This window comes from Chrysemys picta, chromosome 1 (assembly GCF_011386835.1).
Source record: "Chrysemys picta bellii isolate R12L10 chromosome 1, ASM1138683v2, whole genome shotgun sequence".
Lineage (NCBI taxonomy): Eukaryota > Metazoa > Chordata > Testudines > Emydidae > Chrysemys > Chrysemys picta.
The window spans coordinates 299,504,455-299,527,234 of NC_088791.1; the positions used below are offsets into that span (position 1 = coordinate 299,504,455).

The window sequence follows — 22,780 nt, forward strand, 5'->3', positions numbered from 1 at the left end:
TAGTGTACTTAGATTTCCAGAAAGCCTTTGACAAGGTCCCTCACCAAAGGCTCTTACGTAAATTAAGCTGTCATGGGATAAAAGGGAAGGTCCTTTCGTGGATTGAGAACTGGTTAAAAGACCAGGAATTAAGAGTAGGAATTAATGGAGAGAGTTAACTAGAGGTGTTCCCCAAAGGTCAGTCCTTGGACCAATCCTATTCAACTTATTTATAAATGATCTGGAGAAAGGGGTAAACAGTGAGGTGGCAAAGTTTGCAGATGATACTAAACTGCTCAAGATAGTTAAGACCAAAGCAGACTGTGGTGAACTTCAAAAAGATCTCACAAAACGAAGTGATTGGGCAACAAAATGGCAAATGAAATGTAATGTGCATTACTTTACATTTATCCACATTGGAAAAAATAACCCCAACTATACATACAATATGATGGGGGCTAATTTAGCTACAAGAAGTCGGGAAAAAGATCTTGGAGTCATCGTGGATAGTTCTCTGAAGATGTCCGCGCAGTGTGCAGAGGTGGTCAAAAAAGCAAACAGGATGTTAGGAATCATTAAAAAGGGGATCGAGAATAAGACTGAGAATATATTATTGCCCTTATATAAATCGATGGTATGCCCACATCTCGAATACTGCGTACAGATGTGGTGGTCTCATCTCAAAAAAGATAAACTGGCACTAGAAAAGGTTCAGAAAAGGGCAACTAAAATGATTAGGGGTTTGGAACGGGGCCCATATGAGGAGAGATTAGAGGCTAGGACTCTTCAGCTTGGAAAAGGGGAGACTAAGGGGGGATATGATAGAGGTATATAAAATCATGAGTGATGTGGAGAAAGTGGATAAGGAAAAGTTATTTACTTATTCCCATAATACAAGAACTAGGGGTCACCAAATGAAATTAATAGGCAGCAGGTTTAAAACAAATACAAGGAAGTTCTTCTTCACCCAGCGCACAACTTGTGGAACTCCTTACCTGAGGAGGTTGTGAAGGCTAGGACTATAACAGCGTTTAAAAGAGAACTGGATAAATTCATGGTAGTTAAATCCATTAATGGCTATTAGCCAGGATGGGTAAGGAATGGTGTCCCTAGCCTCTGTTTGTCAGAGGATGGAGATGGATGGCATTGCCTGTTAGCTCCACTCCCTCTGGGACACCTGGCATTGGCCACTGTCGGTAGACAGGATACTGGGCTAGATGGACCTTTGGTCTGACCCGGTATGGCTGTTCTTATGAGATCACTTATGTTCATAAGAAATAATGTTAGTGCGGGGGCTAGGCTCCAGGGGAAACCCCCACCCCAGCCCCACCCCACACACACACTGTAAGTTTTAAACAAACAATTTAATACTGGTACACAGTGATGATGGTTGTGAAGCTTGGTTGAGGTGGAGGAGTCGGAGGGTGGGATATTTCCCTTACTGCTAAATGATGAACTTACAATTGGCTGAGCCCTCCAGGGTTAACTCTCTCATTCTACAAGGCAGCAGGAATGGAGGGAGAGATGCGCATTTCCCCTTTAAGTACACTGCCTTGTTAATTAGATCAGCTTGCTGAGACTGCAGTTGCTGCAAGCTCCCCCCATCTTGAGCCCTGGTGTGTCCCCCCTGCTCTATGGAAGATGGGGTAAGCAGGGTACAGGAGCAGGGGCAGGGGAACACCCTGACATTAGCCCCCCTCTTCCTTCCCTCCCCCCCGCACAGCAAGCAGGAGTCTCGGGGAGCAGCTCCAAGGCAGAGGACAGGAGCAGCACATGGCGGTGGGGCGAGGGACAGCTGAACTGCTGATTGGTAGCCTGCTGTGCAGCTGCTGCACAGGGAACTTAGGGGAACGGGGAGCAGATAGGGGGGCTGCCGGTCCACCCTGGTTCCAAGCCCCCACGAGCTAGCTCCAATGGGCTGCTCTTCCTGCAAGCAGTAGACAAAGCAGGCAGCTGCCAAATGACGTTATAAGGGAGCATTACACAACTTTAAACGAGCATGTTCCCTAATTGATCAGCAACAAAACAACGTTAACCGGGACGACTTTAAGTGAGGAGTTACTGTACATCTTAAGTTTTAGTCTAGTAAACTGGCCCATTTGCTATAGAAGTTTGGAGGCCACTGTTAGAGCCACATGTGTTAATTGTGTTACTAGGCCATGAAGAACCTGATCCTGAAAAGTGGGGGAACTAGTGACAGATGTTTACACAGATTTTACATCCTTGACTAGAACTAATTCCTCCATAGGATTCAACAGACAGTGTGCATATATTTGTGTAGTGTATGCAACAACAAAAATCTGTGCTTTATTTGGGGATTGTATTCTGAGTAATTTTGCTTTTTAAAAAAATAGCAGTTTAGAATACAGCTGCAAAGATATTTGATCTCTTTCCAATGTCAACTTTCACATAAACAGATACAAGCAGCCTGGTTTGGCTGACATATGTCTCAAAGTCCCAGAACAGTAATAAAGCAATAGGTTTGTGTATTGAGGAATATGGCATTCACTTTTATGATACAGCTAGGAATAAATCTGTATGTTTTTTTTCAAAACACTTTTTTTACTTAAATCTGTTCAGTCAGCACTTCACAGTTCAGCCCAGAGGTCACTGATTTAAAGAATCAGTGATAGGTAGAGCACCGTTTCTTAGGTTAAAAGCTGTTGAGGGTTTTATTTATGTAGAACTACAAATCTATTTGTTCAGCTGTTTTATTGATATTGACCTGCTGTGATCTTTATATAGCACTTATTTCAACATCCTATTTGAATAACTTTCTGGTGTGCCATATGTGTACGCAGTTTTCATGTGCACTGTTTGCATCTCACCTGTAACATCAAGTGGTCGGACAGAATACCAAACATCAAAGTCCTGGACCGGCCCCTGCGTGACTAGCATTGAATCTGTTATCATAGAGGGGCAACTTGGCTGGGCTAGTCACCTCATATGCCTGGACAATACGATTCCCCAAAGCAATGCGTTATGGACAGTTGAAAACGGGAGCACATGTGCTGGGGGACCAGTGAAAGCAATATAAGCACAGTCTCCAAGCTCACCTAAAAGCTGACCAAGTCAACCCAAATGCAGGGGAAACTGCTGCTGCCAATGGCAGCAGGCCTATTGGTCTGCCATTAAAGCCACTGAGAACAGCAGAACAGAAAAAGCCAAGAGAGGTGGGAGTTAAGAAAGCAGGCTGTGGCAAAAACGTGCAGCCACAGCTGCCTGATGTGTGGACGCATTTGCAGATCCCTCGTCGGTTTCCATTCACACAAGGAGATGCACTGAAACAAACTGACTGATTTGTCATCTGTGACCAGGACTCCAACAATGTGTGTACAGTGCTAAAACTCTTCTTTAGTTTAAGGCTGTGTCTATGCTAAATCTTCAGAAAACCTGTGATTGCATTTCCACCTGCGCAGTCCCACCAGTGATAGCAATGCTGGGAGTGTAGACAGGGCATGGGCGTTTGTACCACTATGTTATCTAAGTCTGCTCAGTAGGTCTAAAAATCCCAGCCTTGAGTCCTGCCATGCTAGCATTACCAGTGGTGATACTGCAGTGATAGGAGTTTTCCTGAAAAATGCAAGTGTAAGCAAAAGTATATTACAGTAGCACCGCAGAGTTATGAACATCTCAGGAATGGAGGTTGTTCGTAACTCTGAACATTTAAAAAATGTTACATTGTTTAAAACTGAACATTGACTTAATACAGCTTTGAAACTTTACTAAGAAGAAAAATGCTGCTTTCCCTTTATTTTTTTAGTAGTTTACATTTAACCTAGTACTGTACTGCATTTACTCTTTTTTTGGTCTCTGCTACTGCCTGATTGAATACTTCCGGTTCCAAATAAGATGTGTGGTTGACTGGTCAGTTCGTAACTCTGGTGTTCGTACTGTATCATACAGACATAAGGCTTGCAAGATTGGGCTGTTACATATGTAGTTAGTCACATGACCAATCCTATTAGGACATCAGTTAGGCTTACAGGTGTGAATAAAGGCTTGCAGGATTGGACCCTAGAAGTGGTTTGGTGGGAAGGGATTAATGTTCGTGGATTTTTTTGGATAGCAGAGGGGTGACTCTTCAGTGTTATATGTCTGTTTGTTTTTCTGCTTGATTTTCCAGCTCACCAAGGCAGGGTTATGATGATTCTGTTTGTCCTGGAGATGGAATGGGTGTTAAGCACAGGACAGGACAAGCAATTCACATGGCACTGCTCGGAGAGTGGGCAGCGGCTCGGAGGGTATCGCACCAGTGCGGGGGCCTGCGGCCTGCAGTATCCTTTGTTAACATCTTAGCTTTTCTCTGATTCTTTTGTCTTTGCACGTCTTTGTTTAAAACAGCCATTTTCAGGCCTCCATCATCTTAACCATCTATATTCAAAACCTTACAGGGAAATAATTTTTAAAACTCAGTTAAAAATTGTCAGCCCTCAGAGCTTTGTCCACTTTATGCATGAGGTATATTTAGATTTAAACATTTATTTTTAAAAACTCTGTGACCTATCCATTCTTAAAAGCTGCATCCTATTGTGGTCTCATTGTAAGGTAGAGATTGATGGGAGCATCATTTAAAACACGCTTTTTCTTTTGGGAATTATAATAGCAGCAAAGTAGGTCAATGATCGGGTCCAAGCGTGTGTGCATGCATGGCAAAAATTAAATGACTTAATATGAAATAATGAGCGCATATTCTCTACCTTGGAACAGAACAATATGCTTTTGAAATATGGGCTCAGCTGGAGAGTAAATGATTCCTACAATGTTACTCACAAACAGGCTAATTCTCCAAGATCTGCCCCTAGTTGCCTGACAAAAGAAATGTCAACTCTCTCCTTTGATCAGTGATACATTGTAAGTTTTAAAAAACAGTCTTTTAGAAAGACTGAGACAATGGATATTTCAATGAGTTGTTAGTGAAACTGCTCTTATAGTGTCTACAGTGCAGTAACAGCCCATTTTACTTGTTCACGAGAACCTGAAGATCAAATTGACTTGAAACCAATTTCTGTACAAACAAGTGAAATTCACCAGCCTCTTTGCCCAGGCTAAGTGAAATGCAAAAAAGTATAAATAGTGAAGAGTAAATTCCACTTCTAAAATATTTGTCCTTATTAGCGTTAAGTGTTGATTAACACAGGATCTTGTTGTCATTTCTTCTGGATAGTTCCCTTTAGGGGTCTGGGAACTCTTCCCACAGCTTGGAAACCATTTGAACTGGACCCTTAGATCATGTCTGGGGGGGAGGGATAGCTCAGGGGTTTGAGCATTGGCCTGCTAAACCCAGGGTTGAGAGTTCAATCCTTGAGGGGGCCATTTAGGGATCTGGGGCAAAAATCTGTCTGGGGATTGGTCCTGCTTTGAGGAGGAGGTTGGACTAGATGACCTCCTGAGGTCCCTTCCAACCTTGATATTCTATGATTCTATGATTCATGTCAGAACAGCCGCTCCTGTGTTTGTATTAACACCAACAAATATAAGTAATAGACTGGTAATGCTAACAACCCCTTTACCCTGTTAATTCCATACTCTGTTCTCTGCTGTGCCTCTTGTTTCAGAGTACATAGTTCTTTGGGTATGTCTACATTGCGAAAAAAACATCTGCAGCAGAGAGAGAGAGACTCAGAGCCTGGGTCTATAGCAGGGGTCTCAAACTCAATTTACCATAGGGCCAATGCCAGTCCTCAAATCCTCCCAGTGGGCCAATAATGTCACTGAAGATGGTGTTCAGAAAAGAAAACATTTATATTGTATTTTTTATTTTGAATTTCTTAGAAATAATAAAGCTGTCATAAAACTTTATACAATTCTTCATCTGTCAGAGTGTTTTTAGTGTTTGCCAGACACCTGGCAATGCTTCAGTTCTGTCAGTTGGTTGATGTTTGGCCTCCGTGACTGAGTAGTTGAAACCTTCAGGATTGCAGCAAGGTGTGCGTCAGATAGTTGTGTTTGGTATTTTGACTTACTTTTTTTCCATAATGAATATAAACAATGCTGCCTCCATGGCTGACTCTGCCTGGCAACTAATGATGAGATCTCTGTCCCTCTTCCCCAGCCAATGGGAGCTATGGTGAGTGGAGGGCGCACTACAGGGGCGGAGCCTACAGCAGACATTGCCAGCAACTATCTGCCTGGGTCTCTCCTCCTGTGTCTCCTCCATGGGCCACAGATGGCCCGCAGCCCAGGAGTTTGAGACCCTTGGTCTATAGACTCTCATTTGTAGGTCTTGCACTTCAATGCTAAAAATAGCCATGTAGACAGTTACGTCTGAAACTCAACCCCTTTCCCAGGCTTCAGAGCCCAGAGCAGGAACATCTATGCGGCTATTTTTAGCGCCGTAGCACAAGCCCAAGTCTGTACCCGGCTCTGAGACCCATTGTTGTGGGCTTTTTGCTGTGTGAATGTACCCTTTGATTATAAAAGACATTAGTGCAATGCAGCCTGTCAATGCTAATAACCCGGGGGGGCAAACTTTTTGGCCTGACGGCTGCTTCAGGTTTCTGAAATTGCATGGAGGGCCAGTTAGGGGAGGCTATGCCTCCCCAAACAGCCAGGCATGGCACAGCCCCCACCCCCTATCCGACCCCCCCCCCGCCGCTTCTCACCCCCTGACGGCCCCCCCCGCTCTCTGTCCCCTGACCGCCCCTGGACCCCCCACCCCTAACTGTCCCCTGCTGCCCCATCCAAACCCCCTCTCCTTCCTGACTGCCCCCCCAGGACCTCTGCCCCATCCAACCACCCCTTCTCCCTGTCTCCTGACGGCCCCCGGAATCCCCACCCCTGACTGCCCCCTGCCGCCCCATCCAACCCCTCCTCTCATTCCTGACTCTCCTCCCACCACCCCCGGGATCCCTGCCCCCATTCAACCCCCCTGTCCTCTGACCACCCCAACCCCTATCCACACCACTGGCCCCTGACCAGCACCCCAAACTCCCCTGCCCTCTATCCAACCCCCCATGCTCCCTGCCCTCTGACCGCGCTGCTTGGAGCAGTGGCTGGCGGTGCGGCTGCCCCAGGACAGGCAGCCATGCTGCCCGGCTGGAACCAGCCATGCTCCACGCAGCACAGAGAACCAGGTCAGGCCGCAGCTCTGCAGCTGCGCTGCCCCAGGAGCTTGCAGTCCCGCCTCCCAGAGCATTGCACCGGTGGTGCAGTGAGCTGAGGCTGTGGGGAAAGGGGAACAGCAGGGATGGGGACGAGGGCTAGCCTCCCGGGCCAGGAGCTCAGAGGCCGGGCAGGAGGGTCCCGCGGACTGGATGTGGCCCGTGGGCCATAGTTTGCCCACCTCTGTAATAACCCATTCCTCAAACAGCCACTGCCACCTACTAGAAACCATTTTAGAAGGAAGGAGGAGTCATCTTCCTAGAGGTAACTGATCGGTCTCTAATCATAGAATAGAATCCTAGAATATCAGGGTTGGAAGGGACCTCAGGAGGTCATCTAATCCAACCCCCTGCTCAAAGCAGGGCCAATCCCCAGGCAGATTTTTGCTCCAGATCCCTAAATGGCCCCCTCAAGGATTGAACTCACAACCCTGGGTTTAGCAGGCCAATGCTCAAACCACTGAGCTATCCCTCCCCCCCACCCCCCGAGCACAATGGTACTGTGATGGGCGTGCCGTAAATGCAAATATAATAGTGGTTATTCCAACTATGACTCCAGTGTAATACAATAATTAGTATTTAAACAAAAAATCGTGTAACTGCTATGTAACTTCATAAAAACGCAACATATTCTTATAGATACATCCCAGAATTCAGAACCTCTGACTAGCCTTTATAAAAGATTCCTCAATGCTTTCAATCAGATTTGATGTTGAGACCCGACATGTGTTTATAGGTGATCATTCTGGGCAGGTAACCATTCTCAAACTAGAGCAAGAGAACTGCAGCCTTGTCACAACATTTAAGGGACATACAGGTAAAGTTTAAGGTTAAATAATCATCTCTGGTTCTTCATATAGGTTCTGCATTACCATGGGATGAACTTTTTAAAATTTGTAAGTAGCTGTGATGGTTTGAATGGAAATGTCTGTATTTTGGGGGGCACAATAGATGAGCTTAAATTGTCAACAAGGTAAAGGGTGGTAATTCTGTATTACTAAAAACAGGAGAGAAGCCAGACTTAAATTGTGAAAATTCTGCACCTTAAACTACTTTGGTGGGAAAGTGCTGCAACAACAAATAAAGCCCTGATAGAGAAGACCTTAGTAGATAAAGTCCTGATCCTGCTAACACATGCATGTGAGGAGTCCCATTTGTAGTCAGCTGAACTGCTCAGGGTTTGGAATGCTGTGCGCAGTGTTTCCAGGATGTGACCAGAAGCATGTAAGGAGTTGAGGTTTAAAAGGACAGTACGCATCGCAGGAGCTGACTGGTCACTTTGCTGCTGGGGCTCTTATATTGTCCTTGTAGTTGGTGTGTCAGCCCACCATATAACAGGTGCCTATGGAGAGGGGGGTTGATGGCTCATTCTTCATTGATCAATTTATTTTCCTCCTATGGCCGTTCTTTGGCCTCAGTGGATCTCCATATTGGCCTGTCACTCCACTTCAAACCAGTCAGCTGGTGCTGAGGGTGTGGGAAGTGTTTTGACAACCCACTGACTTACTAGCTTTGAGGCAAGGCTGCTCAGTTCTCATCCTGCAATTTTTGTGATGGCATCGCCTCTCATTACTCCCCAGTGTCTCCACTGTGAATCACAAACTCTGCCTGCAGGGTGTGGAGATGGGTGGCCACATAGCAGTTCTTTGACCACTCATGAGGTAACTTCCTATCCCAGGATTTGTTTACCATTCACTGGGCTCAGTCTGCATGAGTTACAGAGCTGGGACTGGGCTCTGCACCAACAGAAGCGCAGGATTAGAATTTGGCTCTGGTTTCCTAGGCTTTTCAGTGGGGCTCATTCTGTGCCAGACCTTTCAGTTGGAAAGTCTGCAGTGTGGTGGTGCACATGGAGGGTGAGTTGGATGTGTTTAAACTTAAGTCACATCTCTTTAAGTTGAGACTCACTTTTTATTACATTCTTCCCTTCCACCTTCAGTTATAATTAAATAACTGTACTGTCTCTCTCCTGTTTTAGGTGGTGTCACTGCTCTTTGTTGGGACCCAGTGCAGCGAGTTTTGTTCTCGGGCAGTTCGGATCATTCCATTATTATGTGGGACATAGGAGGAAGAAAAGGAACAGCCATTGAATTACAAGGACACAAGTACGTTTGAAGAGTTTTTTTCCTCCTCCTGTGTTTAGGGGAGAAAAACAAAATGAAGCAGAACCAAGGAGTATATTATGTCTGTGCATGGGATTTGTGTGTGACTTCCTGTATCTTTGTATATTACCAATATTAACTACATTTAATGAGAGGTTGTTTTCCCGATCCAGTTCTATCGTCTCTTCCCCCTCCCCCCGCCCCCTTGAAGGGAGCACAAGATTCGGAGTACCAGCCACTTTAACTCCACGCTAACCAAGTATTTTTTGAAATGTGAATGTATGTAGAATCCAGGCTGTACCCAAGATGCTCTGTCTAATTAGCCATCATTTGTCAACGTGTTAAATGCGTGTTCCTAAGCATCAGCAACTGAGCAAGGCAGAACTGGCTCCTGCTGTTGTAGAGGGGAATTCACTAGAGGTACAAACCAGACTTAATAGACCTAGAGAGGAGGGGACGACTTGGTACTTTCGGTCTAACACAATATTAAAGACTAATTTCACACATCGTGCTTTTCCAACCATGGAATTACTGTGACTGTGCTGACTGACTGTTCAAAGGCACTTTCTGCTTGGCTGATTGGGCTGCCTTGATTTTGTGGTTCTGTATCACTCCAACAGTGCATGCCTGGGACTTCCTCACTGAAACACTCAATCTTTGTCTATTTATATTAAAGCCTACTGCTGCGTGCCCTGCCATGGCTCATTGTTGTAGCATCACAGCATCTAACGTGCAGGCAAACCTCTGTATCTTATTTGCAGTATGACAGTGTTGGAGAACATGCTGGTTCAGTGGTGTAATGCATTGCCTTAGATAGAACCACAGTAAAGCTGACATTTCCACACAGTGCTGCCTTTGAGTTGGCAAGTCGTAGATACACAGTAGTGTGGCACTGTTCTAAATTGCCTTCAAAAAGCATTGCTACATAGAGGAGCATCCATATACAAGATAATGAACAAGTATTAAAGTACTTCAGAGTATGAGCCTGGCTTGGTATCAGGCAGTGCTGGTGCCAAAGTGTGGGGTGAAGATTCTGACCTAATCTCAGGGTATGTCTACACTATAAAATCGACCTAATTTCGTAGAAGTCGATTTTTAGAAACCAATTTTATACAGTCGACTGCGTATGTCCGTACTAAGTGCATTAAGTCGTCGGAGTGCGTCCTCACTACTGTGGCTAGCATCCACTTATGGAGCGGTGCACTGTAGGTAGCTATCGCACAGTCCCCGCATTTGCCGCCGCCCATTGGAATTCTGGGTTAAGCTCCCAGTGCCTGATGGGGCAAAAACATTGTCGTGGGTGGTTTTGGGTACATGTCGTCAGTCGCCCCTCCCTCCAGGAAAGCAACATCAGACAATCATTTCACGCCTTTTTTCCGCGCAGACGCAATACCGTGGCAAGCTGCAGCCCACTCAGCTCAGCTCACTGACACCACCGCTGTTGTGGCCTGGGTGCTGCTGGCAGCAGATGGTGCAATAGGACTGCAAACCATCATCATAATCATACACTGCTTCTGCTGCAAGTCTGCTTTCCTGCTCTCCTTCAGACGCCATACCACAGCAAGCGTGCAGCCTGCTCAGCTCAGCAGACGATGGTTTGCAGTCCTACTGCACCATCATTGTCATACAACGCTTCCGCTGCAACTCTGCTCTGCTGATATTGCCTCAACAGCAAATTTCTCCATGTTGTCTGTCATGGGCTCCCGGGTCCTCGGGAAATGTGCACAGTGCTAACCATAGTCTGCCACCACTTCTGCTGTAACTCTGCTCTCCTGGTGCCATGAATCCACCTCGCAGGTCCTCTTGTCGTTGGTATAAATATCTATTCTTGTGGCAGCCGTCGTCATCCACCGATTCCGCAGCAACTCTGCTTTCCTGCTGTCCCTCAGACGCCATACCATGGCAAGCATGGAGCCTGCTCAGCTCACTGCTGCTGTTGTGAGCGTTGTAAACACCTCGCGCATTATCCTGCAGTATGTGCAGAACCAGAACCTACAAAAGCAGGCGAGGAGGCGACGACAGCACAATTGCCATAGTGATGAGGACATGGACACAGACTTCTCTCAAAGTACAGACCTTGGCAATTTGGACATCATGGTGGTAATGGGGCAGGTTCGTGCCGTGGAACGCCGATTCTGGGCCCGGGAAACAAGCAGAGACTGGTGGGACCGCATAGTGTTGCAGGTCTGGGATGATTCCAAGTGGCTGCGAAACTTTTGCATGCATAAGGGCACTTTCATGGAACTTTGTGATTTGCTTTCCCCTACCCTGAAGCGCAAGAATACCAAGATGAGAGCAGCCCTCACAGCTGAGAAGCGAGTGCCAATAGTCCTCTTGAAGCTTGCAACGCCAGACAGCTACCGGTCAGTCGGGAATCAATTTGGAGTGGGTAAATCTACTATGGGGGCTGCTGTGATCCAAGTAGCCAACACAATCACTGAGCTGCTGCTATCAAGGGTAGTGATTCTGGGAAATGTGCAGCTCGTAGTGAATGGCTTTGCTGCAATGGGATTCCCTAACTGTGGTGGGGCAATAGACGGAACCCATATCCCTATCTTGGGACTGGACCACCTTGGCAGGCAGTACATAAACCACAAGGGGTATTTTTCAATGGTGCTGCAAGCACTGGTGGATCACAAGGGACACTTCACTGACATCAACGTGGGATGGCCGGGAAAGGTACATGACGCTTGCATCTTCAGGAACTCTGGTCTGTTTGAACAGCTGCAGGAAGGGACTTACTTCCCAGACCAGAAAATAACTGTTGGGGACATTGAAATGCCTATAGTTATCCTTGGGGACCCAGCCTACCCCTTAATACCATGGCTCATGAAGCCATATACAGGCACCCTGGACAGTAGTAAGAAGCTGAGCAAGTGCAGAATGGTGGTAGAATGTGCATTTGGATATTTAAAAGCGCGCTGGCGCAGTTTACTGACTCAGTTAGACCTCAGCAAAACCAATATTCCCGTTGTTATTGCTACTTGCTGTGTGCTCCACAATATCTGTGAGAGTAAGCGGGAGACGTTTATGGTGGGGTGATTGGTTGAGGCAAATCACCTGTCTGCTGATTACACGCAGCCAGACACCAGGGCGGTTAGAAGAGTACAGCAGGGCGCGCTGCACATCAGAGAAGCTTTGAAAACCAGTTTCATGACTGGCCAGGCTTCAGTGTGACGGTTCTGTTTGTTCCTCCTTGATGAAAACCCGCCCCCTTGGTTCACTCTACTTCCCTGTAAGCCAACTGCCCTGCCCCCTTCAATCACCTCTTGCAGAGGCAATAAAGTCAATATTGTTGCAAAATCATGCATTCTTTATTAATTCATCACACAAATAGGGGGATAACTGCCAACGTAGCCCACGAGGGGTGGGTGAGGAGGGGAGCACTGGGTGGGGTGGTAGATGAGGGTAGGAGGGAAGGACAAGGCCACACTGCACTTTAAAACGTATTGAATGCCCGCTTTCTGTTGCTTGCACAGTCATCTGGGGTGGAGTGGTTGGGTGGCTGGAGCCCCTCTCCCTCCCCCCGCATTCTTGGGCGTCTGGGTGAGGAGGCTATGGAACTTGGGGAGGAGGGCAGGCGGTTACACAGGGGCTGCTGCGGCGGTCTGTGCTCCTGCTGCATTTCCTGCAGCTCCACCAGACACCGGAGCATATCGGTTTGATCCCCCAGTAGCCTCAGCATTGCATCCTGTCTCCTCTTGTCACGCTGCCGCCACCTCTCCTTTTGCTTCCGCCACCTCTCATCTCACTCGTTGCTCCTGTCCTCGCGTTCATTTTCTGCTTTCCTGGACTCTGACATTGTTTGTCTCCAGGCATTCTGCTGAGCTCTTTCAGTGCGGGAGGACTGTATGAGCTCAGAACATTTCATCGCGAGTGCGTTTTTTTTCGCCGCCTTACCTGCACTAGCCTCTGGGACGGAGATGATAGGGGGATCGTTGAAACATTTGCAGCTGCGGGAGGAAAAAAAAGAGTATTCTTAAAGAGACATTTTAGAGAACAATGGGTAGACTCTTTCACGGTGAACCAAGCTGTTAACATTACATAGCACGTGTACTTTCGGTACAAGGTCGCATTTTGCCTCTTATATTGAGGGCCTGCCGGTTTGGTGTGAGAGATCAGACGCTGGGCCGGGCAACTGAATTCGGCTTGCAGGCAGCCATGGCAAGCCACAGTCTTTCAGCTTCTTCAACCTTCATAACATGTGGGAATGGGTTCAAACAGCAGCGCCCTCCTTTCTCATACCAAGCACCCGTTGGGTTGGCCATTTAAAAGGAGGTGCTGTACTGACCGCGAATGCATCCCAAGTCTTCAGGGCAAATTAATCATTAAACACGCTTGCCTTTAAACCATGCGTTATATTTACAAAGGTACACTCACCAGAGGTGCCTTCTCCGGCTTCATGGTTCGTGAGCCCAGTTTGGGAGAGTATTGGCTCCAGGGTGATAAACCGTTCCTGGCTGTCGGGGAGAATGGTTTCTCCACTTGTATGCTATCCTCCTCCTTCTCCTCATCTTCCTCATTCCCCAAATCCTCATCCCTGTTGCGTGAGACTCCCTCCCCCCCCCCCCCCGCACGTGTCCACGGACAGGGGTGGGGTAGTGGTGGGGGCCCCTCCCCCCAGAATTGCATGCAGCTCATCGTAGAAGCAGCATGTCTGGGGCTCTGACCCAGAGTGGCCGTTTGCCTCTTTGGCTTTTTGGTGGGCTTGCCTGAGCTCCTTAATTTTCACGTGGCACTGCTGTGGATCCCTGTTGTAGCCTCTGTCCATTGTGCCTTTAGAGATTTCAAATATTTTGGCATTTCATCTTTTGGAACGGAGTTCTGTTAGCACGGATTCGTCTCCCCAAATAGCGATCAGATCCAGTACCTCCCATTCAGTCCATGCTGGAGCTCTTTTGCGATTCTGGGACTGCATGGTCACCTGTGCTGATCAGCTCGCCACGCTGGCCATACAGAAAATGAAATTCAAAAGTTCCCAGGGCTTTTTCCTGTCTACCTAGCCAGTGCATCTGAGTTGAGAATGCTGTCTAGAGCGGTCACAATGGAGCACTCTGGGATAGCTCCCGGAGGCCAATACAGTTGAATTATGTCCACACTACCCCAAATTCGACCCGGCGATGTCGATTCCAGCGCTAATCCCCTCGTCGGGGAGGAGTACAGAAATCAATTTTAAGAGCCCTTTAAGTCGACAAAAATGGCTTCGTTGTGTGGATAGGTCCAGGGTTAAATCGATCTAACGCTGCTAAATTCGACCTAAACTCGTAGTGTAGACCAGGGCTCAATGCACTAAACCACCCCCCTCTTGAAGATCTATTTCTTCTGGAGGCCCCCGCAAAAAAGACTAGTGCAAGAAAACAAAATGAGCTCAAGTAATTCCTTCCCCCTTGGTCTCAGTGTCTTCTTTCTGTGCCTGTCTCCTAGATCGTAAGTTTTCTGGGCTTTAATATTTCCCTCTTCTATAGAGCTGAGCACACTTTTTTTTCATGTTTAACAAAGAATAACAAAAGGAGGAATAGTCCATTTTTCTAAAAACCTTTAATCTTAAAATTTTGGGAAGATCTGGGGCAGCCTTATCAGTTCTATTCTATTTGAAATTATTTTCATTTGTTAGTGTTTTGAATGCTCACAGCAGCACCTTAGAAACTATTTTTCTCTTCAAGTTGCTAGATAACATTGGGTTTTTCATTGCTTCATTCACAGGCACCGTGTGAGGATTTAACAAATAAACCAATAACTGACACATTTGTTCTGAGAGAGAGCGAGCACTTTACCATAGTGGTTTATAGGTTTTTGGGACTATGTTCTCAGGGGTCATTCAATTACAATGCAACCATGGCTTTCAAGGAAGCTAGGATCTCCAACCTAATTAACTGGAAAAGCAATAGTTATGTCTGAAAACTAATCTTGTTTTAAATCCTCCTCTAATAAGTGGTGCGCTACCCAGTGGGGACCAAATTCACAGCACATGGTACAGTATATAATCTACTAATTGGAATTGTAGGACTAGTGAATTTTATACATGAATGAGCTAAGAGAAAAATATGGCAAACCAGTTACTTTGCCTTGGGACATATGTTTAAACCTTTAACTTAACTGATATTGTATGTTTCTTTTGCAGCGATAAAGTTCAGTGTCTCTCCTATGCTCCCCACACAAGACAGCTCATCTCTTGTGGTGCAGATGGTGGAATTGTTATCTGGAATATGGATGTTGAGAGACAGGAGGTAGATATCTATCTCTTGTTCATCTTCTAAAAAGCTGGGGCCTTTCTAAAGCATGTAATTTGAATCTGATTGGTATCTTTTTAAAGGTTAGAAAATAAACTAGTGTTTTAGGAATGCTCCAGTTGTTACACATGTGAAGATGTATAGCTTTGTGTGTGATCTAGTGGTTCAGGGTAGTTATGTAGCAGGGAGTTTGTGTTTTATGTATGTTGCTAAATAGCGTGTGCTCTGAAAAGTGACTCTTTGAAGAGGACATCGTGATGTGTTCTGCCTGTGTTTTTCAGTGACTCCATAGGATTCCGTTACAAGTGTGCAAGTAGGATTTCTGTTCTCTTATGCATCAAAATGATTATTTAAATTTCAGTCAGTTACACTTGTGCAAAATTTAGAGGTAGTGGGATTATACCAAAGGCCTAATTTAATGTTTTAACAATGACAGGGGGAAAAAACCCTAGTGACTCAAATCTGTTAGTATCCAGGGCTGTCAGTTTACAAGTGAAAGGATGGATGTTTGATTTTTAGACAGCCGGTTCTGGAAATTCAGATTGCCATTTGAGTCATTTTCTTTTTTTCTACCTTTGCCAAAAATCACTAAATTAGGCCCTGGGTTACAACTGTGTAATCCCACTACTGCTAATAGTTTTGGACAGGTGTAACTGATTGGCAATTAATAAACAATTGCTTTGATGCATAAGAGAATAGAATCCTCCTTGCACACTCATAACGTATTGGGTCTCTATGGCTAATATAAAAGTAGTAAAAACTTACTCTATGCTTTATGTATGCTTGAGAGTAGCCTCAGTTCTGTAGTCTCTGTAGCTGCAACGGTGCTGAACCGTAGGTGTAGACAAGGACATGCAGGACTTGCACTCATTGAGCTCATGTTTTGCACTTCCTTGTAACTGGGGTAAACCCCGAATAAATCAATCCTTGCAAACTTCTGTTTGTCCTTGTCTACCATATGGGGTGTAACTACACTTAACTGCTGAATTGGCCCATTTCTGGAGTGTAGACAAGGCCTTAGCCATTAAAGTAAGGTCATACAACTGATACCCACTTGAGTTGCATGATGGCATTTTTAGTCATTCTGTAGTGTGGAACTACACTTGAAAGGAACACAACCCACATAAAAACCTCACTTCTGTGGGATTTTTTTCACAATTATTGTTACTGATGACACCTGAGATTGCTGTACTATCACTTTGGTACCCATTGCCTGTCTGACTACTACTTGTTAATCTGCCATATGTGGAATACACATAGGGACTATCACTTGAAGAAGAGGTTACCTACCTATAACTGTGGGTTCTTCATGTGTGGTCCCTATCTGTATTCGCTACCCATCCTCCGCTCCTTCTGTAGCTGATTGATTGATTGAACTGTGGTAAGAATGGGAAACTGGAGAAGTGTCGGCCTGCACCATCTTTTGTGCCCGTGGCTCAGAGCAGGAGGAGGCCAATGGACACTGCTTGCAAAAAAAATTAAACTTTGGCACATGGTGCACATGCATATCCCATCAGTGGAATACAGATAGGGACCACACATCTCAAAGAGCCTCCAGTCACAGGTAACTAACTGCCCTTTCCCTTTTGGTGTAACTTTAACATCCAGAAATAATATGTTACTTAATGTTTTACAAAGGCAACTACAAAGATTTAAAATTGAAAAGTGCTTTGTTATAAAACAAACTGCTTTATTGTGTGTGAGTTGGTTGAAAAGTGGGTAAGAAATATAATTAGCTAAATGAGTGTTTAGCATCAGGTGTTAACAGATATGTCTATACCGGCTCATTCTTGTTGTCAGGAGGGAGTATATATATTGCTACATTGACTGCAAAACACTAATCCTTAAGATTTTCATATAAAATATTTTGCCTTGGGCTCTTTTCTGAAGTGCCTTTTTTCTTGAAATTTTCTGGTTATTGCTTTGGTGGCATTTTTCACTGATTAGATTTTCCACTGGATGTGTGTGTAGTATTCACTTTGATATGATCACTTCTACCGTGTCTCTGGAATTGCACAAGGGAGGAATTAAGCCATTTTATATTTTAATTCTTATACATTATTTTATCTGTCAATCTTAAAAGGCCATAAGAAAGGAACATTTGAAAGAGGATCGAAGTGGTTTCCATTTTACTACTGAGCAGTTATTGTCACAAGCAATATCTACCTTTTTCAAATGTTGTGCTTCAGTGCGTAGGAGATGAAAGCCCTATTTTCTCAGAACACACATCTAATTAAAGACTCTGTTACTTTTAGAAAAGTAGACAGTGGGGACTTACCCCTAAAGCACCTGCACCTTTGAGATAAAGGAACTGCAGCTTGCTTTGTTAGGTTAGGACTTGTTCCATTGTAAGGGGCTGGAGTGAAGGCTTAAGTTTAAGGATTTCATCAGCCTTACCTTGCTTTTTTGCTTTTGCTAAACTTCATCATAATCTAACCTTATTTAACCACAGTGTTGTGCATTTTAATCCTTAATGTTTGATACCCAAGCAGCTGGTGCATCTTCTGAAGCCATTCCGGTTAATTGGGTGTGTACTTAATAAGGCAGTTTTTTAAACAATCCTCTTCTACACCCAATAGTCAGGAATGGGTGTGAAGTGGATTAATGTGTATTTATATTAGAGCAACCTTGCAAAAGGTGGGGGTGAGGGTGGATGAGAGAATGCAGCAGGCAGCAGCAGCTTCAAGGAGGGGCCCTATTGGTGGGGATGCAGGAGAAAGACAAAGGATAGAGGGAGGGAAACACAAGGGGGGAAGCTGCACATTGGAGAGGAGTGCCCCTGCTTCCCAAAGACAGACCAGTGGCAAGGAGGTGAGAGCGTTCAGGCCCCTGCCAATACAGCTGCTATCACTTAGTTGTTTCCTGTTGTCTGCTGCCAGCAGGGGGCATGATAGCAAAACGGGGTCAGGAGAAGCATTAGTTTACCAGACTTCCCCTCCCAATAGAGAATTGAGTCATTGTCATCACTCCTCAAGTTGGGGCTTGGGTGAGGGTTACAGGCTATTGAGGATAGCCTTTGCTGAGGTTTCTCCATTCCTTACTCCTGTGGGAATTCTGCACCAAAAAATTAAAAATTCTGCAAATTTTATTTGTCAAAAGAAACTGACATGATTATGTAGTGTTAAATTATTTTGGTAATTTATTTCAAAATACCTGTCAGCAACTCTGTCTGTAACAATACAGACACACACAAAAATCCCTCAGGAATAGAGTTAAAGAAACCCCTATGACAACCCAGTTCCTGTTTCTCTACCCCCTCCCCCACAGAGCCCAGCCGGGGGGCTCTTCGGCTCAGAAACTCACAACCTTTCCTCCCAGAGCCCAGCTGCAGGGGTCCCCCCAACCCAGACACTCACCCCCTATCTTCCTAGAGCCCAGGGATCCAGAGGGAGAAACAGCCTGATGCTGGGTTCTGGGCTTGCATGGAGTTTCCTGCATACTGTCTTCTTCCTTCAGGGTATGCTGGGAACTGCAGCTGCAGGCAACCCTCCAGTCCACGTCCACTCCCTCTCCCCCTGGCTTTGTCTTCTATTTGCGAGCTGAGCTGTGCCGCGTCCAGTGGCCCCCAGTGGGGGCCAACATCTCTGCAGTCCATTTCTGTGGGGGGGAGGGGGAAAGGAAATTCTGCGCACATAGCATTAATCTCTGCACAATTCTGCCTTGCGCAATGACGCAGAATTCCCCCAGAAGTAATTCTTACCCACTTCACTCATGGCATGACAAGCATAGCATTAGATCAAACTGCCTTAGAAAATACAAGATTTTACTAAAAATAAATGCTAGCTTAGTATATAAATGTAAAAGCACGATAGAGCCGACTTTCTTTTTGTTCAGGCTTGTTCAGGATCTGCCTGCCATCCCCACACATGAGACTTGAAGCACAACAGTCTGACAGCAGGAGGTTCAGAAAAGCCAATTACAATTAAAAAGATTGAGCAAAATTTTCAAACATTGGGTGTTTAGGCCTAAAAATGAATGACCTGGTTCTAAGTAGTGCTGACCCCCCACAAGTGGGTCCAGGGAGAGTTGCAGGGGCCCTGGTCTGAGTCTTAGTAGTGCTGAGTACCTGCAACGCTCAGTGGAGCCAGTTGCGAGTGCTCAGGATCACACCATTCATTTCAGGCGTCTGATTTTAAGCATCCATGTTTCTGTCAAATGTTGGCCTTTCTTTCAGAATAGAATCCTACTTTATGGTGAGAAACGTTCCTCCTGTGTGAACTTTCAGAACACAGCAACATAAATCCCGGGGAACGCTTTGGTGTTTTATACAACCTTAAGCTGAAAAACTGTTTTTTCTAGACAAGTTCAGCATAACACTGTTTAATTATTGCAACAGAAACCACACGGCTTGTTCTGCTATTGGATTCCTACCTGAAGCTTTTCTGCCTATTTATCATAACCCTTTTATGTGTTACAGACACCGGAGTGGTTGGACAGTGACTCTTGTCAAAAGTGTGACCAGCCTTTCTTCTGGAATTTCAAACAGATGTGGGACAGTAAGAAAATAGGCCTTAGACAGGTTTGTTCTGTTTTGTATTGATGAAGTAATTTAAGGGAACAATATACCCGATAGTTCAATGAAATATTTTAACATTTTTCAGATGTATAGGAACTTGTTTAACTTTTCCATTGGCTGCTTAGTGATTAAAGGCATTTAGCTACCCTCATGCCAAGAGAGGGGGAGTGGTAGGCAAAGGCCTGGTGATGGGTGAATATCTTGGCCCTCACAAACCGAAGCACTTTTTGCAATCCATTCTATAGAAAATGCACACTGTACATTGGCTTGGGTAAATTTTGAGTTGCATGTGGGTTTAGCTATGTGAATCTCATTTAATCTCAACAGGAATATTCTGTACAAACAAAAGTGGCCCAAGCTACGTGAATCTCATTTAATCTCAACAGGACTATTCTGTACAAACAAATGTGGCCCAAAGCTCACTTCTGAAGATTCTAATGGAACCAGTATAATAGTGTACTAAAAAGGTCATTGCTTTCCCTTCCAAGGCAAATGTCCATAATTGCAGTTCCAACTGCCCAGAGTTATTAGCAAAACTGGTCTACAGTTTGCAGTGTGAGAAAAATGGACAGTGTTAGGTAGCAACTGTCACATTGCCAAAGGCATTTCCAGGCCTGTTTTATTAGGAAGGATTGTAAAAAGCTGAGGAGAATCTGCTCACTTGATTTTAGATGGACGGTGTTTATATGGGCGATGTCAGGCATTCAGTTTAACACTGAGATGTTATCTGGCCCTCCAACAGTAACCAGTGTTACAAAGCCAGCAGGGAGGGGAAACTCGCTGTCCCCTATAATTCTAATACATGATCCCAGAGCCCAGCTCAGTGTGTGAGATCCTACTCTGTTTCGCTTTGTTTGAAGGTATGTATTCCTGGTCCTTTTGTTAAGACTGAAAAAGTGGCAAAAGGGACCACATTGAGCTGCCTGTCAGGAATGTATGTTTACATGTGTGTTCGTATCTCAGATCATATTTGAGGAGGCAGAAGGATTCGCCCAGTGTCCTGAATGTAATTGTACAATACTGATAAAAGGATAGTGGTCTCCTAATGATACGCAGGCAATTCTCGTAACACTAATGTGGCTTGCACACGTTGATTCGCCCACACGGTAATGAGAATACCCTTCCCCCCGCACAAAAGAGAATATCCAGTCAGAGGATTTTTGCCTGATCAAAATACCAGGCTGAGAAAAGGTTTCAAAGATCTTTACTCGAGCTAGTGATATAGATGTAAGTAAAATAGCTGTGATCTAAATTCACCACATAATAATATAACTAGCTCTCATGTAGCTCTTTTCATCCACCACTCTCAAAGTGCTCTAGAAAGGTCAGTATCCCTGTCCCTCACTTCCCCATCTGTGACATGGGTATAGAAGAAGCGATTTGGCCAAGGTCTCCCAGCGGCCGGAGGCAGAGCCAGGAACAGAACCCATTTCTCGAGTCCCAGTTCAGTGCTCGGTCAACTAGGCCACACTGCCCCCATTTGGCCATCGTTAGCTGGCTTACCCCAGATGCTTAGCTGGATGTAGTTATTAGTGAAAGATAAAGAAATGCAAAATTGAGACTAGTTTTTTCCTACTATTCAGCTTTTTCTCCTTCTGCCCTGAATGGGGGTTCAGAGAACTTGCTGTGGCCCCAGGTGAGTTCTGCTGAGGCAAATGGGTGTGAAGTTAAGAGGAGATCACAGCTGTGCTTTGCTTTTTCCATTCTGACCAATCCTTTTTTGGCTTGCCTTTTTCAGCATCACTGCCGGAAGTGTGGGAAAGCAGTGTGTGGCAAATGCAGCTCTAAGCGCTCCTCCATACCACTGATGGGATTTGAGTTTGAAGTGAGAGTCTGCGATAGCTGTCACGAATCGATAACGGATGAGGAGTGAGTCTGAACTTTGAGCCCAGTTGCCTCAGAGGAGGCTTAATGAGTTACAGAACTCCTCAAGCTGTACTCCTGTATACTGCACTCTGCTCAGAGTCAACCAGATGGGAGTGTCACAGAGCTGTATAAAGTGCTTTCTCCTTTAACAGGTCAGGTCATCAGTCTCCATAGGTCTATGTAGAGACGGGAATTAGTATCCTCCTTTATATGACTATAGTGTTCTTGTGACTCAGTTGCTGTGTTCAGTTCTGCGTACCTCATTACTAGAAAGAGAGAGACAGTTTGGAAGGAGTTTAGGAAAGAGCAACAAAAACGTTCTGGTGGCCAGAGGAATTCATTTTATTAGCTCCTAATTTCTCTTTCTTGTGTGTAACTTGGTACAGTGTCTTGCTGTTTGGAATACCAGGACTTGTGGTACACATCTGTCTTGTATCTGGGGATGCCCCCAGAAATGGAGTGTGGAGAGAGAGGGATTTTTATGCAAAATAAAGGGTTTATTTTGCCTGAAGCTAAAACTGTGGCTTTTACCAAGACTGCAGTACATAGTTGGACAGAGTTAGCAAAAACTGGAATATGAAGAGTCATTTCTAAAGAGGTGGTGCAAAGTAGAAGAATCCTCCAGCAGTGGATTTTAAACAGCCCTTGTTTCTTCCTACCTGTTTCTTTCCTGATATGCTCTTCCTGAATATGAAAGGGGAGCTGTTTTCACATTTTGCCTTGTCACAAATCCCCCTGTGGGGAGAGAGACTGTGAACTACATCTCCCAGCCTGCCTTGCCACAGACGTACTTACAAAGTTGGCCACCATAATGGACTGCATTTCCCAGCCTAACATGTCATTGAGAGGTTCAGCAAGATGGTCATTTTGCAATACTGGACTGTCTCTTGAGAGATGAAGTCCACCCTGCTTCAGAGATTTCAGCCTGGGGCCTTAAAACCAGGGACAGCCGGATGGGCTTCTGTCATAGCACCATACTTCTTC

General features: G+C 45.3%; 1 protein-coding gene across 4 annotated transcripts in view; it reads left to right on the top strand.

Moving 5' to 3' along the window:
- The window catches only part of WDFY2 (WD repeat and FYVE domain containing 2), a 121,914-nt gene that overhangs the window by 87,607 nt on the left and 11,527 nt on the right, over positions 1-22,780 (top strand). For all 4 annotated transcript variants that reach the window (XM_065594173.1, XM_065594198.1, XM_005287096.4 and 1 more), the window contains 6 exons: positions 4,106-4,256; positions 7,787-7,899; positions 9,061-9,187; positions 15,306-15,411; positions 19,832-19,933; positions 21,669-21,799. In XM_065594173.1, coding sequence (XP_065450245.1) covers positions 4,106-4,256; positions 7,787-7,899; positions 9,061-9,187; positions 15,306-15,411; positions 19,832-19,933; positions 21,669-21,799 — 730 coding nt within the window. The remainder of the gene's footprint in view (positions 1-4,105; positions 4,257-7,786; positions 7,900-9,060; positions 9,188-15,305; positions 15,412-19,831; positions 19,934-21,668; positions 21,800-22,780) is intronic.